The sequence below is a fragment of the Nelumbo lutea genome, chromosome 7 (assembly GCF_056320005.1).
Source record: "Nelumbo lutea isolate HS-2025 chromosome 7, American lotus-T2T, whole genome shotgun sequence".
NCBI classification, from domain to species: Eukaryota; Viridiplantae; Streptophyta; class Magnoliopsida; order Proteales; family Nelumbonaceae; genus Nelumbo; species Nelumbo lutea.
In genome coordinates this window covers 17993235-18015175 of record NC_142690.1, presented here as the reverse complement: position 1 = coordinate 18015175, position 21941 = coordinate 17993235, and the positions used below count along the sequence as shown (strand labels likewise).

Sequence of the window (21941 nt, the reverse complement as noted above, 5' to 3'; positions counted from 1 at the left end):
AAGCGTGCACTAAGAACATCTATCTCCCATACTTATTATTCTACCATTAAAAATTCAGAAATAAGAATATACTGTAGGGGCGCTCATGGGACATACTCTGTGGAGCCCGGATCTCCTAACTACGAGAATCCTATCCATATTTATAACAGTCATACATAGAGAATATCTCATTCTCTATATAGTATTATGCGGGGAGAGATGTGGTGTATTGTGGGTAAGCGTGGACAGGAGATCCGGAGTCTACTCTGTGGGGCAACATTTCTAACATTGCAAATTTTATTTGCGTCTGCCGAGTGCCGACATCAATATAAGAATTCTTTGCAAAAGTAAAATCTTTCGGCACGTTGGAATTTGCTTTTTAGTGCAAACATTTTCTGCCTTCTCAAAGATGATTATTCAGCCAACTCCGGCCAGCTTGAATGGCATTGATATAGTCCAGAAGCTTCAAAAGCATAAGAAGATGCTCTGTCCTATCCATTGAAATTAGACAAATAATAACTCAATCAAACCGGAAAGGAGCAAATACTTTTTCTAGATGAGGGAAAAAAGTGTTTGCAGTTTGGACTGGTCAGTTTCGAATTTACATCATTAATTAGTGGGTCTCATATATTATCAACTTTTGATAATTAATATAGGACCCAGGCTTCGACACTTGAGAGTACCTGTGGAAAATAATGCACATCTCATCCGTGGGACTGGGGGAATGGGGCTACCCTTATTCAATTTGTTACTTCATCTAATTTACACTTCTCCACTCAATCCAATGTCAGCAGTTTGTACTATTGGGGCCTCATTCCAATTAATTTTATGGATATCTAATCGCGTGAATTCAAATATAGTTTCATTCAGTTCGAATTCAGACTGCTTATAATTGTTTTATTTTTTATTTTTTATTGAAGTGATGTTGATGATGATGATGTACATGAAGTCTCTTGCTATAAAGGGTTCAACTGCCACATCTTGATGAGATAGAAGTATGAACTTGATTCACCACTACCACCTTTCACTTTATATGATATAACCATTAACCCAGTCCTCTTTGAACCGCTGAGTGGAGGAAATCAATCCTCCTTTCAGCAGATTAAAAGAATCTACTTGCTAGCTTTTTATTGATTTTTATTGGTTGCATGATTTGGAATTTTTACAACTCTTAGAATAACTTTCTCTTGCCTTAGTCCTCTATCTGTATTTGTCTCTATAAATAAGTCGTTGCAGGAATCTTAGAATTTACTTTCATTGTCATGACAAAAACAAAGCTCTGTATAAAAGCTATATGTCTAGTCATTTTGTTGGGACCCACTAGTCTATTTCTTTTTTCTTTTTTTTTTTTTTGAGTGGGAGTTTGGTTAGAATAACTCGTGTCTCCACTGTCCCAGTCCTGTTGGATGTAACACAATTGTGTTTTAGAGGGTTGAATTCATATCACTCGGGCCAAAGAGAACAACAATGAAGTGAGTTACGAAAAATCAATTTAGATATTGAGTCTCTTAACATCCTTCTACGGTTGTATTTGGTATTATTGTCATTTCTACTTGTAAATTTTTAATTTGGTCAATATATATTTTTTCTACCACAAATGCTTTCACTTATCAATACAACTTGGTATCATTGTTGTTTCTTCAGAAAACACTAAATTTGGTATTTTTACTATAAATGTCAATATTCAATCCAATGCATATATTAGTGGAAGTGGTTATCGGTATGATGTGAGAAGATAATTTTTCAAAAATGTATAAGTGTTACAAATAGAAATAACAATAATACCAAACACAACCTACATTGCTCTATGGATAATTGGATAAATATTGAGCTTCCAGACTAATATTTTTTAGGGTACAAGATCACCACGTCAACTATTTGGAAAGACAACATGAGAGATAATCCCTTTGGTTAATGTGGCAATGGGATCTGTATTTTCTTCAAATGTTAAATGTTAATGGGTAAAAGCAAAGTTTTCGAACTGCCATTGACCTAGACAGTCGGATCATTCGACCCGAGAATCGTTCAGGCAATCGGTTCCATTTTACTCCAAACCTGGAATCTGGTCAAAAACCATTGAAAAAGTTAACAAACCGTTGACCCAGGTGGTCGAACCATCAACCGGTTCAATGATTTTTGACCATTTTTTTATTTTTTTAATTTTGTTGTCAGAATAGGTCATCTGTTCAAACCGAACGATCGAACCATTGACCCAGAAACCAGAACGGTTCCATTTTCAGATTATTTTTTAAAACGTTGGGTAAAAGTTTACATGATGTGAATGGATTTTTCATCTCAAATTTGTTTACAACCAAGTCTTTATCATAACACGAATAGTCAATCTAATTGGTGCACGCTGGTTCTATCACCGTTCATTTGACGACTAGGTCAGCCTTTTTAAGAAGATAATCTATATAAACAGTACAGCATGTGTCAATGTGTCAAGCCCAATACCTAAGTCTCGAAAGGCCCAGATGAACGTTACAAACTCAAGTTATACAAAGTTTGTAAAGATTTCTCTTCTTTTTCCTATTTTTTCTTTCAAATCAAACGCAACCTTAAGGTTACCATGGACAATACTGATTGCGCCCTTTCAGTCCAATTCTCTCACTCCATGCAAGAGGAAGGATTTCTGGTTTCATGCCTTTGATTTTTCTGGTATTACTAATGATAGATTATGAACAAGAGTTCTAGTTACTCTATCATTTTATGGGTCAAGAGTTAAATCTCTGGTTGTTAACATCTCTTTTACATTCATTTAAATCAAATGGTTGCACTTCCCACTTAACGTAGTTAACCATAATATGTCCACCTCTCTCATATCCTTTCAAACATCAATGTATTGGAATACCATCAAGTATTAATACCTTTCCCTTCATCTTGTTTAGCATCTCATTCATTTTAGTATTACTAATTTTACAATGGTACGTACGTACGTGTTATTTTTTTAACCCTATTACCTAATATTACTAATTTCTTCTCTATTGACATTCTTTACATGCTAAATTCATGTAATAAATATTCAAAATAATATTACCAAGGTTCTTCATCATCCTCATTGATGCATCTATTTTTACCTTTCCTCTTATCTTCTAATTTATAAATTCCTTTTTCTCCTTTTCTTTAGTGTTTAATTTATGATAAATCCCATCATCTGTCCAATATTCAACTTTAATTACTTTCTTTGTAACTTCCTCTTTTGTGGTTTTATATTTTTCCCAGTTTTCTATATATTTAGTCTTTTTCTATTCCTTGTACTCATTTTAATCTAAATATATCTTGAACCTCGTCATTGAACCATCAAGTTTCTTTGACACTTTTCCATTTACCTCTAGATTCTCCTAAGACATCTTTTGTTGATTTCTTTGTACACTGCCATTTCAATCCATACATTATTAGTCTTTCGATCTAAATTCCATTTTTTCTTCTACTATCAACATGTCTTTAATTAATAGATATTCAAATTCAGTTAAAATTAATCGAATTAAATCTAATCCATTTATAGCCTTTATTGATTTAGGTTTATGGTTGGGGTTCAACAACTTAGTTTGGATTAAAATTGATGTCAACCCAACCAAATTTTCCCTAACTTGTTAGGCTATCAATCACCTAAATTCAAGTTCAAATTAGATTGGATCAAGGGTGATCCAAATTCGATCCATTAATAATTGAATCCAATCTGGTATAAAGTTGGTTTGAATGTTATGTTTTCACTGATCATAGCTTCAACTCTCATAAAAGTAACTGTTGAAATACAATATCATAGGCATTTTTAATTCATTTTATTAAGAATATATACTATTTTGAAGATCATTTTTAGTTTAAGTTATTTATGCTATTCGATATCCAATTACAAACCCAAATTTGAATGCAATCTGGTAGAAATTCGATGGATAAGGTCTGATTGAATTCAAATATAAACAAATCTAATTTGAATCATCCTATATCCTATTCAATTTGATCCAGCCCTATCAACTTGCACCCTAATATTAAACTCCATCCTTGACTATTGTTTCATCTTAGAGCTTTAAGTGTCATAGAAGTACCCACTAATACTGGATCATTTGATATGTTCTCTTGCTGGTTGTAGCAGAGATTTGGGATGATCCCGTTGCCACTATGGTTGGGGAGGGGGTGTTATAGATATGGGGATGGGCTACCCCCATTGTGAAGCCCCATGAAAAATTAAGAAAAAAAAAAGTGTTATATAAGTGAAGAACACTACAATAGGCTTTAACAAAGTAGCCCATCCCCTATCCATAACCCCATAACCCTGGTGATAGTGGGATTTGATCCCAAGTCTCGTTACAACCAATTAGACCTGGTAAAAAGTTGACCCAACCTACGAATCCGACCCAACCCAACCCAAAAAAACAGGGTCAGAGTCTCATATTTGGCTACCTGAATATGAGAATGACGTAACCCGACCCAACTCGGAAAAAACTGGGTTGGGTTGGGTTGGGTCATGGGTCAACCTGCTGGCCCTATTGTCAAGTCTAATTGGGACTATTTATGCATTGTTAGAAGCTTGCATGCTTCCACTTCTTGTTTTTTTCTATTTAGTCCTTACTATTTATTGTTTACTATTTAAATTGTTAAATGTTCATTTTTTTATTTTATATTTAGAATTTTAAGATTAATTCCTTTAATTTTAGCATTTTTCATGTAGTTTTTCTTTTTTTTTTTTTAATTTCAGTTATTATTTGGGATGATCCGAATTGACCCATGGGTCAACTCTAACCCAAACATTTAAAGTTAGGGTTTAACATTTGATAACCCAACCTGAAATCAACCCAAAATTTCTATTTAGTCCTCATACGGAAGGATGTAGGAGCTGTCAAGCTGAATAAACATTGTGAATCATAATGTCTCCTTCACTGGTTTTAAGAAACATAACTTAGCTACTTAATTACGGATGCTAATGGGTCAGATTAGATATAGATAAGACACAAACCGAGCTTGACCCTAAATCACTCCAACCCGGACCCAAACCCAAACCCACTAAATGAAAGAGGAGAACCTAATCTGATTTGTCATATATATAGTGTATTTGAAGCAAGCATATATACTGTTAGTGACGTAACTGATGCACGTCCAATGCATAGGATAAACTAATCTTGATAATGATATGTTATTGTTATCTATTATTGGAGATAAACTTAATCTTGTAATTTATACAGTCTGACAATTGGATCTATTGAAAATATAGCATTCAACCCAGTTCGTTGTTTATCTTGGTATCAAAGCCATTAAAAACAAAGATGGCTTTCACCTCATCTTCCACTTCCTTCTCCTCTATCTCTTCCACTCAATCTCCCTTTAGTAATGAAATTAGACAGGCACAACTTTCTTTTCTGGAGGGCTCAATACCAACCATTACTAGAGGGCCTTCACCTCTTTGGCTACCTCATTGGAGCGGTCCCTTGTCCACTAATGAATGTTATCACTGAGAAAGACAGTGCAGTTACCTCCTCAATCAACCCTGACTATCTCATCAATTGGTGCACTCAAGACAAACTGTTACTGAGTTGGCTTTTCGCAACTCTAAAGGAAGAAGCTCTGGCCACTGTGGTTGGTTGCAGTACATCTCATGAAGCCAGGAGCACCCTGTGCCATGTCTATGCCTCTCCATCACATGCTCATCTAATGCAGATTAAACATGATCTACATCGCCTGAACAAAGGATCCGAATCAATGACTGAATATCTCCACAAGGTAAAGTTTCTAACTGATTCCTTAGCTGTCGCTGGGTATCCCTTATATATTGATGATATTATTCTATACACTGTTGGTGGATTTGGCTCTGAATATGACTCATTAGTCATTGCTATCACCACTAAAACTGATGAAATATCATTGATGAGTTGCATGGTCTTTTACTCCAACATGAACTTCGTCTTGAACACCAATCTTCACGTTCAAACATTACTCTCCAAGCTAATATTGCTATGCAAAAATCTCAACAGCCATAGGACCGACTCTTCTCTAATACTCGTGGTCGTGGTGGCTTTTGGCATTGAAAAAGCACTTCTATAAAAGTATTTTCATAAAAGTGCTTTTACAAAAGCACTTATTGAAAGTACTTCATAAAAGTGCTTTTGTCAAAGCACTTTCAGAAAAGTACTTCCATAGACATAAAAGTACTTTTCTAAAAGTGCTTTTGTATAAGTACCTTTGTAAAAGTACTTTCGTAAAAGTGTGTTTGTAAAAATGCTTTCGTAAAAGTACTTTCATAGAAGTGTTTTTATAAAAGTGCTTTCATAAAAGTGTTTTCATAAAAATGCTTCCGTAAAAGTGTTTTTATAAAAGTACTTCTATAAAAAGTGCTTTCATATAAGTACTTTTCTGAAAGTACTTCGTAAAAGTTTTTTTGTAAAAGTGATTTCATAAAAGTACTTTCGTGTAAAAGTACTTTTATAAAAGTGCTTTCACAAAAGTACTTTCGTAAAAATGCTTTCACAAAAGTACTTTCGTAAAAATGCTTTCATAAAAGTATTTTTATAAAAGTGCTTTTGTAAAAATACTTTTCATAAAATTAGTTTTATAGAAGTGCTTTTATAAAAGTGCTTTCATAAAAGTAATTTCGTAAAAGTACTTTCATAAAAGTGATTTTATGCTGGATTCGATTTTTATTAATTTCAAATTGGACAAGGGTTTAACCTTATGATTGGATTATTTGAATTTTGGGTTAGCCCAATCCAATAATTATAATGGACCGTCCAAATCCGATTTGATAAGGTTTGGATTGGATTGGATCCAAACCAAAACCAATCGATTGACACCCCTACTAGCATTTCAGGCATCAAAGTCATCTACCAACTTGAAGGCCTTATCTGCAATTCATACAACTGATACTACAGATAATGATTGGTATCTTGACACGGGCACAACTCATCATCTCACTTCTGAATTGAACAATCTCTCCATTTACAATACTTATCATGGTAATGACAAAATAGCCGTTGGGAATGACACATGTTTGGATATTCATCATACAGGGAATACTATTCTACATTTTCCCCTTCGTTTCTTTCATTTAAAAAATATCCTTCACGTCCCTGTCATAACCAAAAATCTCCTATCTGTTCGACAATTTTGCCATGATAATGATGTTGTGTTTGATTTTACTGATTTTGAGTTTACTGTGAAGGACAAACACTAGAGGACTCCACCCGCTTCCGGGCAGCTTAAGGATGGTTTATATAATCTTGACGTATCTTTAGTTACTTCTAATAATGGATGACTTGTGGGTATGATGGGCACTCAGACTTCTCTTTTGGACTGGCACTATAGGCTTGGACGTCCACATGAGGGTGTACATCAACAGTTGGCTCGTCACAAGCATATCTCCATCAATACAAAAGGCAGCTTACATGTGTGCTCCTCTTGCTTTTGTGGAAAAGCTCATAGTCTTCCTTACCAACTTTCTTCTACTATCATTAGAAAGCCATTGCATCTAGTTTATTCTGATATATGGGGACTAGCCCCCTTAGTTTCTGATGATGGAGATCGATATTATATTATCTTTGCTGATGCATTTAGTCGTTTTACTTGGTTGCTCCCTATTCATGCTCTATCTAATGCACTATCGATTTTCATCACCTTCCGTACCATGGTTGAGAAACTATTGGGTCACTATTAAAATTTGTCAATCTGACGAAGGTGTTGAATTTAAGAAATTCAAGAATTATCTCTCTGAGGCTGGCATTGTCCTTCGCTTCAATTGCCCCCATACTCATGCTCAGAATGGGGTTCCAGAGTGAAAGCATCGTCACATCGTTGATATTGCACTCGCATTGCTTGACCATGCCAAATTACCACTTACTGTATGGCATGAAGCCGTTTTTACTGTTGCTTACTTAGTCAATCAGTTGCCCTCGCCTTCTCTTTGCCACAAGTCCCCATTTGAGATATTATTTGGAAACTGCCCAGATTATGGCTTCCTCAAGGTCTTTAGATGTGATTGCTATCCAAATTTGCGACCATACAATAAAGTGAAATTTGATTTTGGCACTGACTTGTACACATTCATTGGCTACAGTCCGGATCACAAAGGAATATCGTTGCCTCCATGTTCCTATTGGCCGCATTTATGCATCACGTAACATGGTTTTCAATGAGTCCTCTTTCTCTTATAAGGACATGAAAGACTCCCCCACCATTTCACCCTCAATGGACAACTTCTCTATTTTGGCACCACCATGTGTGTTTCCTTCTCAGCCCACTACAGATGTTGTTGCACCTCCATTGCATCCACCACGTGTCCCATATACTGATGTTGATCCACCATGTGCCCCACATACTGCTCCGGGCACCACCATTAATGATGCCATCGTTCAGCCCGACTCCTCTATTGTCACCATAGCTCCTACCCCCTCTAATGAGCTTCATGCTGTAATTGATGTATCTTCTACCATGTCCACTCATGGCATGCAATCCCGATCTAAATCCGGTGTCTACAAGCCCAACCCACAATATTCCCTCAATGTTACTTCTCTTCCTGAAGAGGAACCTTCCTCTTACTCCATTGCCTCACATGATAGCCAATGGCATGCTGCAATGAGTGATGAGTTTCATGCTCTCTTATGAAATGGCAGATGGTCTTTAGTTCCTCCTCCCCATAGTCACAATATTATTCCTTGCAAATGGGTATTCAAAATTAAACGAAAAAGTGATGGTTTAGTGGAACGTTTCAAGGCCCGTCTAGTAGCCAAGGGCTTCCACCAGCAAGAAGGCATTGATTTTGAGGAGACCTTCAGCACGGTTGTTAAACTGGCCACTGTACGGGTCGCTCTCTCTCTTGCCATCTCACAATCTTGGCCTATTCGCCAATTTGACATCAGTAATGCATTCCTTCATTGTAATATCTCTAAAGATGTCAACATGGCCCAACCTCCAGACTTTGTTGACCCTTCACGACCTTCACATGTATGCAAGTTACATAGGTCCATTTATGGCCTCAAGCAAGCCCCGTGTGCTTGGTTTCAGCGGCTATGGGATTGTCATGTTCTTTTTGGATTCATAGAATCCAAGGTGGATGCCTTGTTATTTATTCTCCACACACTCTACAATTGCACTTGTTTTGGTGTACGTTGATGACATTACCATCATTGGTTCTACATCTGATGTGGTGGTTGCTATCATATCTCATATCTCCTCTAATTTTTCTCTCTGGGACCTTGGGGGTGGCTTAGTTGGTGGATTCTCTCCCAGATTATAGTCGACACTCAGGATCAAATCTCACTACCACAAGAATTGGGAATTATTTGGGTATGGGAAATGGGCTACACCCTGTTATGTAGCCTTGTGAACCAAAAAAAAAAATGTATGTATTAATGTTTTAATGCTGCAGTGCCAATTGGTCGAGTTTATATATATATATATATATATCGTATCATATTTTACAATATGTGTCTAATTTAAAGATTTTATTGATACAAAATATGAGGAATTGGAGACAACCGTGAGCTTTAAACAATATTAATAGATGAGTAATAGTGGCAGTTTTGTGGGCATTGACTAGAACTAGAGTTATATATAAGAATATATGGATGGTTAATTAAAAGTGCTTGGCAGTACTAAATGAAAATTTCAATATATACCAATCCAGCATATCAATACGTTCAGCCATCGATAGGACAAGGCTTAGATGTTGTTGTTGTTGATGATGATAGTTAAAGAGACTTTGGTGATTTATATCCTCTAAATTGGATTATAATTAAGAATTTTTAAGACCTTTATTGCTAGTTATTAAGAAATGGTGCACACAACCTTCTTAATGGATAAAGACAAATCAAATTACGTTGATTTGAAGGTGGCATATAACAAATTAAATCATGATCACTGTGGAAATTATTAATAGGTTTCGATGATTGAGTTAAGGTGAGGTGTACAGGCCGGTCAATTCAAGAGGGAAAGGAGAATGAATATACACAGACTTAGGTTGGTTTTGGGATTGAAAATTGTATAAAATCTTATATTTTCTTAATTTTTTTTTCCATAGTGGACAGCGGATTTATCTCTTATATGTGAACGCAATTTTTGCTTTCTCTTTCTCCTTTAATTTTCAATTGGTCTTTTCGTTACTTCTTACATTGAAAACATGAAGCCCAAATTGCCAAAAATATTGCCTTTCATGTATTATTATTATTATTATTATTAAAATATGTATTTTTTACTTCCACTCACCCACAGTGCAAATTTTGCATCCCAAAAACTGTACCAAAATTTGCATCATCTTCTTCCTACCTCAATCCTATTCAGTTCAAAATAAATAATTAATCCTCCTCCTACTCCCATTCTCTTGGTCAGGACTATCTCATTTGGCTTCCTATTTTACTTTTCAGTTTACAAATAGACACAAATAGATAAAGACAAAAGTTTAGTATGATGCTAAAGGCTCAGTTACGTGGATTGGAAAGAATACAAATATAAATGTGTATAGTATAAATACATACAAAATACAAGGTTTTGCACTCTACATATTTGTATTTGTACTCCTTCCCAACTGATTCTAAAATAAACCAGAATTTCCTATTTGCGCTCCGATGCATTTACACAAATGCAAATTAGATTTGCACTATAAACAAGGTGAGCCTGAATCCTATTATAAACAAATTTCTTTACAAACCCTAAAAAAAACTTGGCACTGCTCAAGTGTTAGTAGTCCTCCCTCTTTTCAATGTGGAGAAAACTTTGACTTGTTGTGCATGAGTGCTAACTCCAACTAGTCTTAGTAGCTCTTGACCTTAATCAAGCCCCAAAAAGACTAAAGGCTATAGCAAATGAGGCTCGGCCAGATGGCCACTTGAATATGCTGCCGACAGACATCCACAAAAGTCCAATTAATCCACACCATCCACAGAAAAGGAACAGTGATTTTCATCCAATATGCTCTCCAGATAATCCAACCTCAGAAAGCCAAATACCATTCGTCTCATCTAACCTTAACAAAGCCAAGATCCTAGGCCAAGACCCAGTGGCCCACTTCAGAGGAATCCAACCCGCATTCAAACAAATTCTTTCTGGATAAACAACCACCCACCCACCTCACATAAAACAATCTTGAAAAAGAAACAACTGCGTGCAAGGCACGTACTTCCTTCCATTTTGTCCCAGTAGGAAACACCCCAAATCGACCTTTTAAATGACGCATACCTTCAAATAAGTTCCGGGTTGTGCAGTCCTCGGCCCGATTACCAAACCCAGTTCCTTTATTTCTAATTTTGTGTTCCTGGAACAGTTTCAGAGTTGGATAACGAGATGGAGTCATAGGCCTATGGGGATAGGAAAAAATAAGCAAACCCAGCTGAAATTTGCTTGCATTTCAACCCATTTACACAAGGTATCTTCACCCGACCCGAATTAAACCCGATATACTGTTAAGTATCAAACCACAGATATGGGATCTCATCTTAACTGTACTTTCGCCGTCTGGACTTGTGTTTACGTAGAGGTGGCATGGAGCCTTGGACATGCTTATAAATTACAGCTGATTCCATGATTATCGACCAGAGTTCTTGGCAACAAACAACCATGGGGGTGGTCGATTTGAAGCTTCTGGGAACAAAACTAAGCCCGTTCAGCAGGAGAGTTGAATGGGTATTGAAGCTAAAAGGAGTAAAATATGAGTTCATAGAGGAAAATCTCTTCAACAAGAGTCCATTGCTTCTCTCATCAAACCCATATTACGAGAAGATCCCAGTACTCATCCATGCCGGAAAACCAATATCTGAGTCGATCTGCATTCTTGAGTACATCGAGGAGAGGTGGAAGGGTAACCCCATCATGCCAGAAGATCCTTACGAGAGAGCTCGCGCCCGTCTTTTAGCTAAATTTTCCGACGAAAAGGTCAGATTATTTTCGTTTAGTTTCATTGATGGTTTTCTGCTAATCTGGATTCTGACTAGATATTATCGTCTGATCTGCCAGTTCTTCGAGGCAATAAAGACAGCTTTCGAATCAATAGGAGAAGTCCAGGCGAGAGCAGCTGAATCAGCAATGGAAGCATTGAAAATCCTTGAAGGAGAGATAAAAGGGAAGAAGTTCTTCGGAGGAGATAGAATCGGGATGCTGGATATAGTGGTTGGTTGGATTGCTTATTGGCTGCAATTGGTGGAAGAAGCTGCCGGATTCAAGGTAATGGACTCCAAGAAGTTTCCATGGCTTCATTTATGGATGAAGAACTTTCTGGAAGTCAAAATCATCAAGGAGAACCTTCCACCTTATGATGAGCTGCGTCCCTTTTTCCATTACCTAAGGAAAGTAAAGTTAGATTGTATGAAATAATCACTCTGGTCTAATGTGTTATTTTTCTCGTGGTTGTAGTTTGAGGTGAAAAAATAATTCAGCATGTATTGAACTTTGCTTTTTACTGCTATTGAGCATAGCCTCTTATTATCTTCATAAGTGATGAGAACGCGTGGACGCATGGTTCTTCTCAATGTTGCTTAAAAAATCGGAGTAGCAGTGATCTACTCCAAGCGGGTGTTCTTAACTCATGTTCTTTTTTCAAAGTGCATTTACCTAAGTTCTTTTATTTTTGAGAAATTGTCTAAAACTCACCATGAGTTTTCAACATTTCTCTTAAATTTACCACAACTTTTCAAAATGTCTAAAACTCACCATGTCATAAGTTTTTATTTTCTAAAACTCACCTTTCATTAGTGCACCATTAATGCTTATTAAAAGAGGTGTCCATGTCAGCATAAATAACAATTTTCATGACCAAATTACCCTTGAATGGTGAGTTAGAGGAAAATTGGTCTTTTTCAGTTTTCAATTTTCTTGTTTTTTTTCTTGCACTTTTAGTGTTTTGCTATAATTTCCAATGTTTTTTTTTTATTTTTTTACATTTTAAAATTTTCTACAATCTATAAATTTTCCTGCATTTTTGTTATTTATTTACAATTTCTATGTTTTTCTATAATTTTTTGTGTTTTTTCTACAATTTTTATTTTCTGATTTCGTTTTTCATTTTCTATAGCTTCTATAATTTGAAAATAATTTTTTATTTTGTTTGCAATTTCTATAATTTTTTATAGTTATTGTAATTTTTGTGTTTTTATGTATTTTATATTTGAAAATGTTTTTTGAACTTTTTTTTTCATGTCTAAATATTAAAATGGTAATATATTAACACCCATTAATTTATTTTGTATATATTTTATATTTTTCTATGAAGGTTAAAATGGTAATATATTAACACCCATTAGTTTGTTTAATGGTGACATGATGAGTTTTAGACATTTTGAAAAGTTGTGGTGAATTTAAGAGAAATGCTAAAAATTCACGGTGAGTTTTAGACAATTTCCCTTTATTTTTCAGGTAAGTGATACCCCTCTCAGGTGGGTACTTACCCTCTAGAGAGGGATTGGACCATTGTAATTCTTGGGGCAGATTTGAGGATGGAGAGGAGGTGGGAGGAGAAGATGGAGAGGAAGAGGCAGTGGCTTAATGTTGGGTCTCTGTCCTCTCTCTTTGTGCCCTAATGTTCTGGGACAATTTATACCTATTTTGGCACATTGCTTAGTGACTCAGGTTTGGTCACTAGACTAGACCAAATTGACTTAACCTCGGTTAGGGGTGATTTAAATTGGGACTGTAAAGGCCCATGATCTTACACTCTAATTATTTAATTGTTTGGTAAGATTTAGGATTTATAGATACATTAATCTTAAGTCTATATGATCAATATCTATTTAAATTGAATGGAAAAATATCAAATGGGATTATGTAGCCTAGGGGTGTAAGTTGAGTCGAGTTGAGTTTTGGGTGGCTCAACCTCGAGGTCAGCTCAAAATCTTGACGAGCTCAATCGAGTTCATTCTTGAACTCGACTCAAGTCAATACTCATGAGCAACGTTTTAAAAATTGAACCGGAAATGAAACCACTTTGGCCACCGGTTTCTAGGTCAGATGTTTGACCATCCGGGTCAAACGGTTCAAACAGTTTAAACATTTTAACATGTGATAATGTCATCTTATCCATTAAATTGGAATATTAGGATAAAATGCATATAAATATCATGAGAAAAAGGGTTTGAAAATGAGAGTGAGATTTGAGAAGCTATCAGCAAAGAGAGTTTAGAAGAGAAAGAAGACTAAGAGATAAGAAGAAGAAGAAGAAGAAGAAGAAGGAGGAGGAGGAGGAGGAGGAGGAGGAGGAGGAGGAGGAGGAGGAGGAGGTCACTTGTGGCAACGGCGGCAACAACGACAAACTACAGCAACAACAGTGGTAGCAAACTATAGCAGCAACAGCAGCAATAAAAGTATATCTAAGAGCTCCCTCTCTCGTAGATCTCTTGTCTAGATTGCTTCCCTAGATCTCTAAACATGAGATCTCTCAGATCTCACACATATCTCTCAATTGATCTCTCTATCTATTAGATCTCAGATTTGAGATATCTGAAGTTCTAAACTTCTCTTTTCATTCTTGTTTTATCATATGTAATAAACCACAAACTATTGTCCGAGTCAAATGGTTCAGCGATCAAACTGTTTGGGTCAATGGTTCATTGGCCAATTCAACAGTTTTAGGCCAGGGACCGAGTTTGGGGTAAAACGAATTTGGTCACCTAGATGGTTTCTGGTCCAAACAGTCTGACCATCCAGGTCAACAACGATTTGAAAACACGAGTCGTGAATAGACCTATTCATGGGTGGGGCCAGGCCAGACCGGGCTCGGGCCGGGCTTTGGCTCTTTCTTAATAGAAAAATGTTAGGCTCGAGCCTGAGCCCGGCCTGATCAATGGGCCTACAACTTGGGCCCAAGCACGGCCCTGATAAAAAGCCAGAAGCCCAACCTAATAAAAGAAATTTGAATTTTTTCCTATTCAAATGGACATTATCTATTTTACTTCAAATGTTTTTCCCCTATTTAAATGAACAATGGGCCTACAGGTGAATCAAGAACCTTCTTAAATTAAAAAATTTATTCAAATGGGCATCACATAGGATTTTTACTTAGGTTTAACTGTAGGTCGGGCTGGGTTTACCTAGGTTTAACTATAGGTTGGGTCGGGCCGGGCTCGGGCCAGGCTATTTTGGCAAAGCCCGAGCCCAGCTTGAATTTTATGCGGGCTAGGCTTTTTGGCCCAAGGTTAAGCCCGCGGGCCAAAAAGCCTGTTCAAGCCCGTCCGGGGGTCGGGCTGGGCCGGGCCAGCCTGTCGGGCCACCCGGCCCATGAACAGGTCTAGTCGTGAACTACTTCAGCTCAACTCAACTCTAACTAATTATAAAAAAAATGCTATAAAGAATTATAAATAAATTAATACTTAAAATATTATAAATGAATAATATATTACAAAATGTAATTATAGATTAAAAATTATAAATAAATCAAGATTATGATATATTATAAATAAAAATATATTATAAAACTTATATTATAAATAAATTATTATAAAACTTTAATATTTATTTATATTATAAATAAAAACATATTAAAAAATAATGTTATTAGAAACTCAACTAGGCTAGTTATCTACTCAGGCTGGACACTACTAAACTTGAAATCAAGCTCAACTCACTTAGATAATCTTCAAGCTGAGTTTGAATATTTAGCAAGCTGAACCCAAATAACTAGCAAGTTTTGGTTTGGTTCACTTAAGGTTTTTAAAACTGAACTGGTCAGGGGTCCATTTCCCGAGTCAAACGGTCCAATTGTTCGAATCGAACGAACTGCCCATTCTAACAAAAAAAATAAAAATAAAAATAAAAAAAAACCAAAATCATTGAACGGTTCAAACAGTTCAACCGCCCAATCAATGGAAAAATTTAAAAAGGAAAAAAAAAATTATATATGCATCTATGTCCCAATCAATTCGATCCAACCTATCAACTAAATTATTTTTGGTAATGATCCAGCCTATCAACTTGCATCTTATTATTAAGGACAAAATCCGGCACTTAGGACAAGCACGTACAACCACGCCGGTAAGGTGGAGTCTGTGGATCCCAGTCATCCCACACCACGAGATTCCCTTTGCACGGTAGTTATACATGCTATGTGTGCATTTTTCCACCATTGCTGCTGCCGTTGTGCTTACTGTTACTGCTACATTTGCGGCTGCCGAGTGGCGACATACCAATATATCACACAATTCATCGCAAAAGTAGAATCATTTTAGCACATTCGAATTTGCTTTTCCATATCTTTCTCAAGATGATGAATTGATGATTCTCCGGCCAACTTCAACGTACACAATGGAATTCTAGAAGATTCAAAACGCAAAGCACAAGAAGATGCAGTCCATTGAACTTTTATAATAAATACTCTCTCCAAAGTAAGGAGGGAACAAAAACAAGGTTATTTGGACTGCTCGATCGTTCTCTAAAGTAACATCAATTGAATTTGAATTAATGTATATTTCCTTGTTAGACTTGCAAGATTCGGTGGGCCCATTGCATCCGATGCATGCGAGCGGGACCCACTATGGTGAACAGATCCACCTTGGCGAGCCTATATTAATTATTGTGGGTCCCATGGTCCCACATCTATTCTTGATAGATATGAGACCCAGCAGTAGTCCAATGTCAGATTGTAATATTGGCCTCATTCCACCCAGCCACCAACTGTATCAAAAAAGTCTCTTTACCTCAAAATCATCTATAACTATACCACGTCAGGGATTTCTCTCTTCTCATTGGGGAAAAAATGAAACAAGAGGATGACAGTTTACTTCTGTTTTGACCTTTTTTTTTCTTTTGAATTTGCGATAATCCACTTGATTGGCTGTTTGCTGTGTTCAAGAATGTATGGACAGATTGGAAATAAGAAAATAAATGGATTAAACTTTGGGTTGATTCGTTTTTGACGTGAGGAGGTGAAGACAAACATCGGCATCATATACCAATTAATTAAGTAATTAAGCATCTGCTGAGCAAAAAAACAAAAGAGAAAACAGATTTGATTGAAATCTTTTTTTGGGTTGATTCGTTTTTGACGTGAGGACCAGTTGAAGACAAACATAGGCATCACACACTAATTAAGCATCTGCCAAACAGCAAACAAAAAAAAAAAAAAAAAAAAAAAAAACAATTGAACTTAATTTTGTCTTCTATCCATAAAATCCTCTCTCTCTCTCTCCATATATTTATCTATGTGCAACCCTTCCATTATTTCAAGGATCTAAATGGGTCCCATGTGTGATTTGATCGGCCTCGTCACCAGAATAGGCCCTTCTTCGTGATAAAGATTAGATCAAATTTTAAAATTTTCAATGAATAATATTATTTGGCGTGGAGCTAGAGGAATTCTTAACTGTAGACCCTTGCTTAATAAGGGTGTTGGTTGGATTGTTGATGATGGTAAGAAAATAATTTTTTAGAAGGACAAATTCATTGATTCCTTTGCTGAGATACGGTGAATAGAGATCCCACAGGTGAGGAAGATAAGCTCCGATTGATGAAGTTATCAATCATGAGAGGATGGTTTGGGAGGAAGATAAAATTCATAATCTTGTGCCTATCCATGTTTAGAAGCAGAATTAGATTCATATTCCTCCCTTCTCAGTCTAAGGAAGACAAGCTTGATGCTAATAAAGGAAGATTTTCTATTAATTTTGCCAATAATGAAGTCGGTGTTATAGGCTAAGTGGGGGCTTAAGGGCTGAAGAGGATTGCCCTTTCTGTGCTGAGGAGGAGGATTCCACCCACCTATTCCTCCAATGGGAGAATTCTTGGCAGATTTGGACAATCCTTCAAAGGTGAGGTCCCGATTCTGGCTCCAGATGAAGAATTACCAAGCTGGTGGGATCGGATAACCAATAGAGGAACATCAACTGAAAGAAACTGTAGTATATTTTATTATGCAAGATACATCCTATATATACAAGTAGGAGATTGAGTTTCAGTATGAATTGATTTTTCAAATACATCCAGGAATACTGATTACATGAATGCAAGAAGGTTCCCAAGTTGTGCAGAGATTCGGTATGAAGGTTACATGGAGATTTTGTTTCTCAATACTCCCCCTCAAATTGGCGCATACAGATTCCGAATGCCCAATTTGCCCAGAAAATATGCGAATTTATCTTTTCCCAGAGTCTTCGTCAGGATATCAGCCAACTGCTCTGTGGTTCGAACATGGCAAGTAACAATGTTCCCACGTCGTAGCTCATCGCGAACAAAATGACAATCGACCTCAATATGCTTTGTCCGCTCGTGGAACACTGGATTCGCGGCTATGTGCAAAGCTGCCTGATTGTCACAATACAATCGTGCAGGTGCATCATGCGCCACCCCAAAGGACAAAAGAAGTTTCTTCATCCACTTCAGCTCACAGCTTGTTGCAGCCATCGAATGATATTCGGCTTCTGCGGAAGATCGCGACACGGTATGTTGTTTTTTTGTTTTCCAAGAAACCGACGACTGCCCCAGCAGAACAAAATAGCCAGTCAACGATCGTCGCGTCAACGGGCAGTTTGCCCAATCAGAGTCCCAATAGGCATATAGAGGCAGATCGCTATCAGAACGGAACAATAGACCTTGTCTTGAATATCCTTTCATATAACGCACCACGTGCAGAGCTGCATCCCAATGTTCTTGTCGTGGACTTTTCATGAACTAAGCTAGGATATGAATACAATAACACAGGTCAGGTCGTGTAATGGTCAAGTAGATCAACCGTCCCACTAATCATCGATACCGATTCGGATTTTCCATAAGAGCACCCTTTGCCAGCGCAAGATGATGATTCTGTTCAATGGGCACGGATGTTGATTTGGCTCCCAAGAGTCCACATTCCGAGATGATGTCTAGGGCATACTTCCATTGCGACAAAAATATTCTGTCAGGTCCACGAGCTACTTCAATCCCTAGGAAATGTTTAAGTGTGCCCAAGTCTTTCATATGGAAGCACCGGTGGAGATACTTTTTGAATTTTACAATAGCAGCAATGTCATTTCCCCCAATATCAGCTCGTGCAGACGAACATCGTGTTTGCAATAGGTGAACAAAGAGTAGTCAAGATACGATTGGACAAACCCAAACTGTATCAATGTCGTTGTTAATTTTGAGAACCAACATTTGGGAACTTGACGCAGTCCATAGAGAGATTTCTGCAGTTTGCACACTTTTGTTCGATCCTTAGACGTAAATCCTGGCGGCAACTGCATGTATACTTCCTCATTCAAATCCACATGTAAGAAGGCATTATGTACATCCATCTGATGCAACTCCCAATTCCTAGCGGCCGCCACGGGTAAGAAGGTTCGGACTGTTGTCAGTTTGGCCACAAGAGCAAAAGTCTCATTGTAATCTAATCCTTCAACCTGTCTATTCCCGATGATAACTAGGTGTGCCTTATACCGTTCAATCATCCCATTTGAATTATATTTGATCTTATAGACCCACTTACTCCCTATGGCCTTTTTTTTCCAAGAGGTAGAGATTCCAATGTCCATGTACCATTATCCTTCAGAGCCTGGATTTCCTTCCTCATAGCTTCTCTCCATTTCTCACTTTTTACTGTCTCTAAAAAACTGGTATTGTCGGCTTCTGTAGTGACTGCAGCTAAGAAAGCTTGATGTCTAGTAGAGAAGTTAGTACATGTCACATAATTTGCTATGGGATAGGGAGTCGTACCTGAGAATTTTGATTCAGAGTTGGCTTGAGTGTGAATGGGGTCTTTCAGACATCGAACAATGTAGGTTACATAGGGCTTTAACAAAACAGATGACATGCAATGTCGACGTCCCCTGCCAAGTTACTCTTCTAGTGTTGTTTGTGGTGTTGGATCCACACTAATTCTGTCCTCACCGCCATTAGCTTCTACTTCCTGCACGTCCCTTCCATTGCCTTGCTCCTCCTCTCTTCTATTAGTATTTTGAAAGCTCTCCCTATCATTTGCACAGATATCCTCTTCGTCACTCCCCCTGTCTTTATTTCCTTTGTGGTTGTGAGTAACATCATCATCAACTACGACCGCAACTATCGGGCCAGGATTGTCTTCAAGAGGTACTTCTAAATCACTGACATATGGAAATACGTTTTCATGGAAGACTACATCACGGGAGACGAAATATTCACCACTCTCAACATCATATACACGCCAACCTTTCTTCCCATAGGAGTAGCCTACAAAAACACATTTCCTACTCCTCGCTCCAAACTTATCCTTATCTCAAGGGCTCCAATGGGCATAGCAGAGACAGCCAAACACTCTTATTTGTTCATATCGAGGTGTCGTCCCAAACAGTACCTCATACAGAGGCTTCCCACCAAGTACGAAAGAAGGTGTCCTATTTATCAGGTATCCGGCAGTCAAGACACACTCTCCCCAAAAACGAATAGGCAAACTTGCTTGAAACCTCGATGCTCTTGCAACATTCAAAATATGCCTATGTTTTCTCTCCACTCGACCATTCTGTTGGGGCGTTCCAACACAAGAAATTTGATGCAGAATGCCATGAGTCTCAAAGTACGACTTCAGGCTTTTAAATTCTGTTCCATTATCATTTCGAACAGTTCTGACTTGCTTACCAAATTGGCGTTTTGCCATGGCACAGAAATTCTCAACAATATGTGCTACTTCACTTTTTTCAAGTAATAGGTAAACCCACACAACACAAGAATAATCATCAACAATGGTTAGAAAGTAAACGACACCATAAGAAGCAGGTACTTTATAAGCACCCCATGTATCACAATGAATTAGAGAAAAACAATCATCGGCTTTATGTTTACTTTTAGGAAAAACTTCCCTAGTTTGTTTTGCTCTATAACAAACATCACATGGCTTATCACTTTCAGGTCTAGTGTTTAATTTATTTACTTTAGGAATAGAAGATAATATCTGTTTAGACGGATGCCCTAATCTGCGATGCCACAACTCCCATTCACTCATTCCATTTGTTCTATTTGCCCGAACCGGTGCTGCTCCTCTAAACTGGTAGACCCCATCACACTGTTCACCCGCTCCAATCAAAGTCCTCAAGGTTTGGTCCTATATCACCGACAACTTGTCAGTAAAAGTGACAGTACAATTTATCTCTTGCAATAATTTAGCTACAGAAATAAGGGTGCAATTCATTCTTGGTACAAATGAAAAGTCCCTTCCTTTACTGCAGTAGTTTGCTTCCCATTAGGAAGCTCCACCGGACACGGTGTAATATTCCAAACTTCAATCAGTAAATCAATTTCTCTAGTCATATGGTGCGACGCCCCGGAATCAATTATCCAATCAGTAGAATTTTTCTTACCGGAAAGTTTTTCACCAGATTTATGTGAATTTAGAATGTTAAGAAGGGTTGTCCATTGATCTCCACTCAACCCCGGAAACCCGTTGCGGTCATGATCATTTGTGGTTCCAACTTTTTGTCCTCCAGTCTCACTTCCGCTGCTTGGGCAGCGTTGGCTCTTGCCTTGTTCCCTCGTCCTCGCCCGACGCCCGAACCACTTCGCCCACGGCCTGCTCCTTTCCCGGTTGAGCGAGGTCTATCTCCCCACCATTCTAGATATCCAATCACCTGGAAATAGTCCTTTGCCTCATGTCCAAATTTTCCACAGTGTGTACAGCTCACGCTTTTATCCTTTGTATGTGCAGCAGTTGCTTTTGCACCAGCATGTACCGCAAAACCCACAGCATCACTTCGTTCTTCTTTGCTCTTGGCTATACTTCGATGCCTTTCCTCTTGAATGACCATTGCATAGACATGGTTCAAATTCGGCAATGACTCTATGCTCAAAATATTCGAACGCACGATGCCATAAGTTGAGTCATCAAGGCCCATCAAGAACTGATGTACCCTCTCTTCTTCTTGCTTCTTTTCAAGTATGGTCGCAATTTTGCAGTTGCAACCGCTACAGCGACACGCGGGTACTGGATCATATTCTGCCAACTCGTCCCACATGACCTTCAGCTTCCCATAGTAAGCCATCACTGTCTGTCCTTGTTGTTTACAAGCCGCCAAATCAGCCTTCAATTGATGGACTCGAGGTCTATTCCCGATAGAAAATCT

General features: G+C 37.6%; 1 protein-coding gene across 1 annotated transcript; it reads left to right on the top strand.

Annotated features, from left to right (window-relative positions):
• Positions 1-11393: 11393 nt before the first annotated feature.
• On the top strand, positions 11394-12358 carry LOC148845426 (putative glutathione S-transferase). The gene is made up of 2 exons (XM_088955349.1): positions 11394-11829; positions 11911-12358. Exons 1-2 carry the CDS (start codon positions 11479-11481, stop codon positions 12265-12267), a joined length of 708 nt encoding a protein of 235 aa, XP_088811475.1. The 5' UTR covers positions 11394-11478; the 3' UTR covers positions 12268-12358.
• Positions 12359-21941: the final 9583 nt, after the last annotated feature.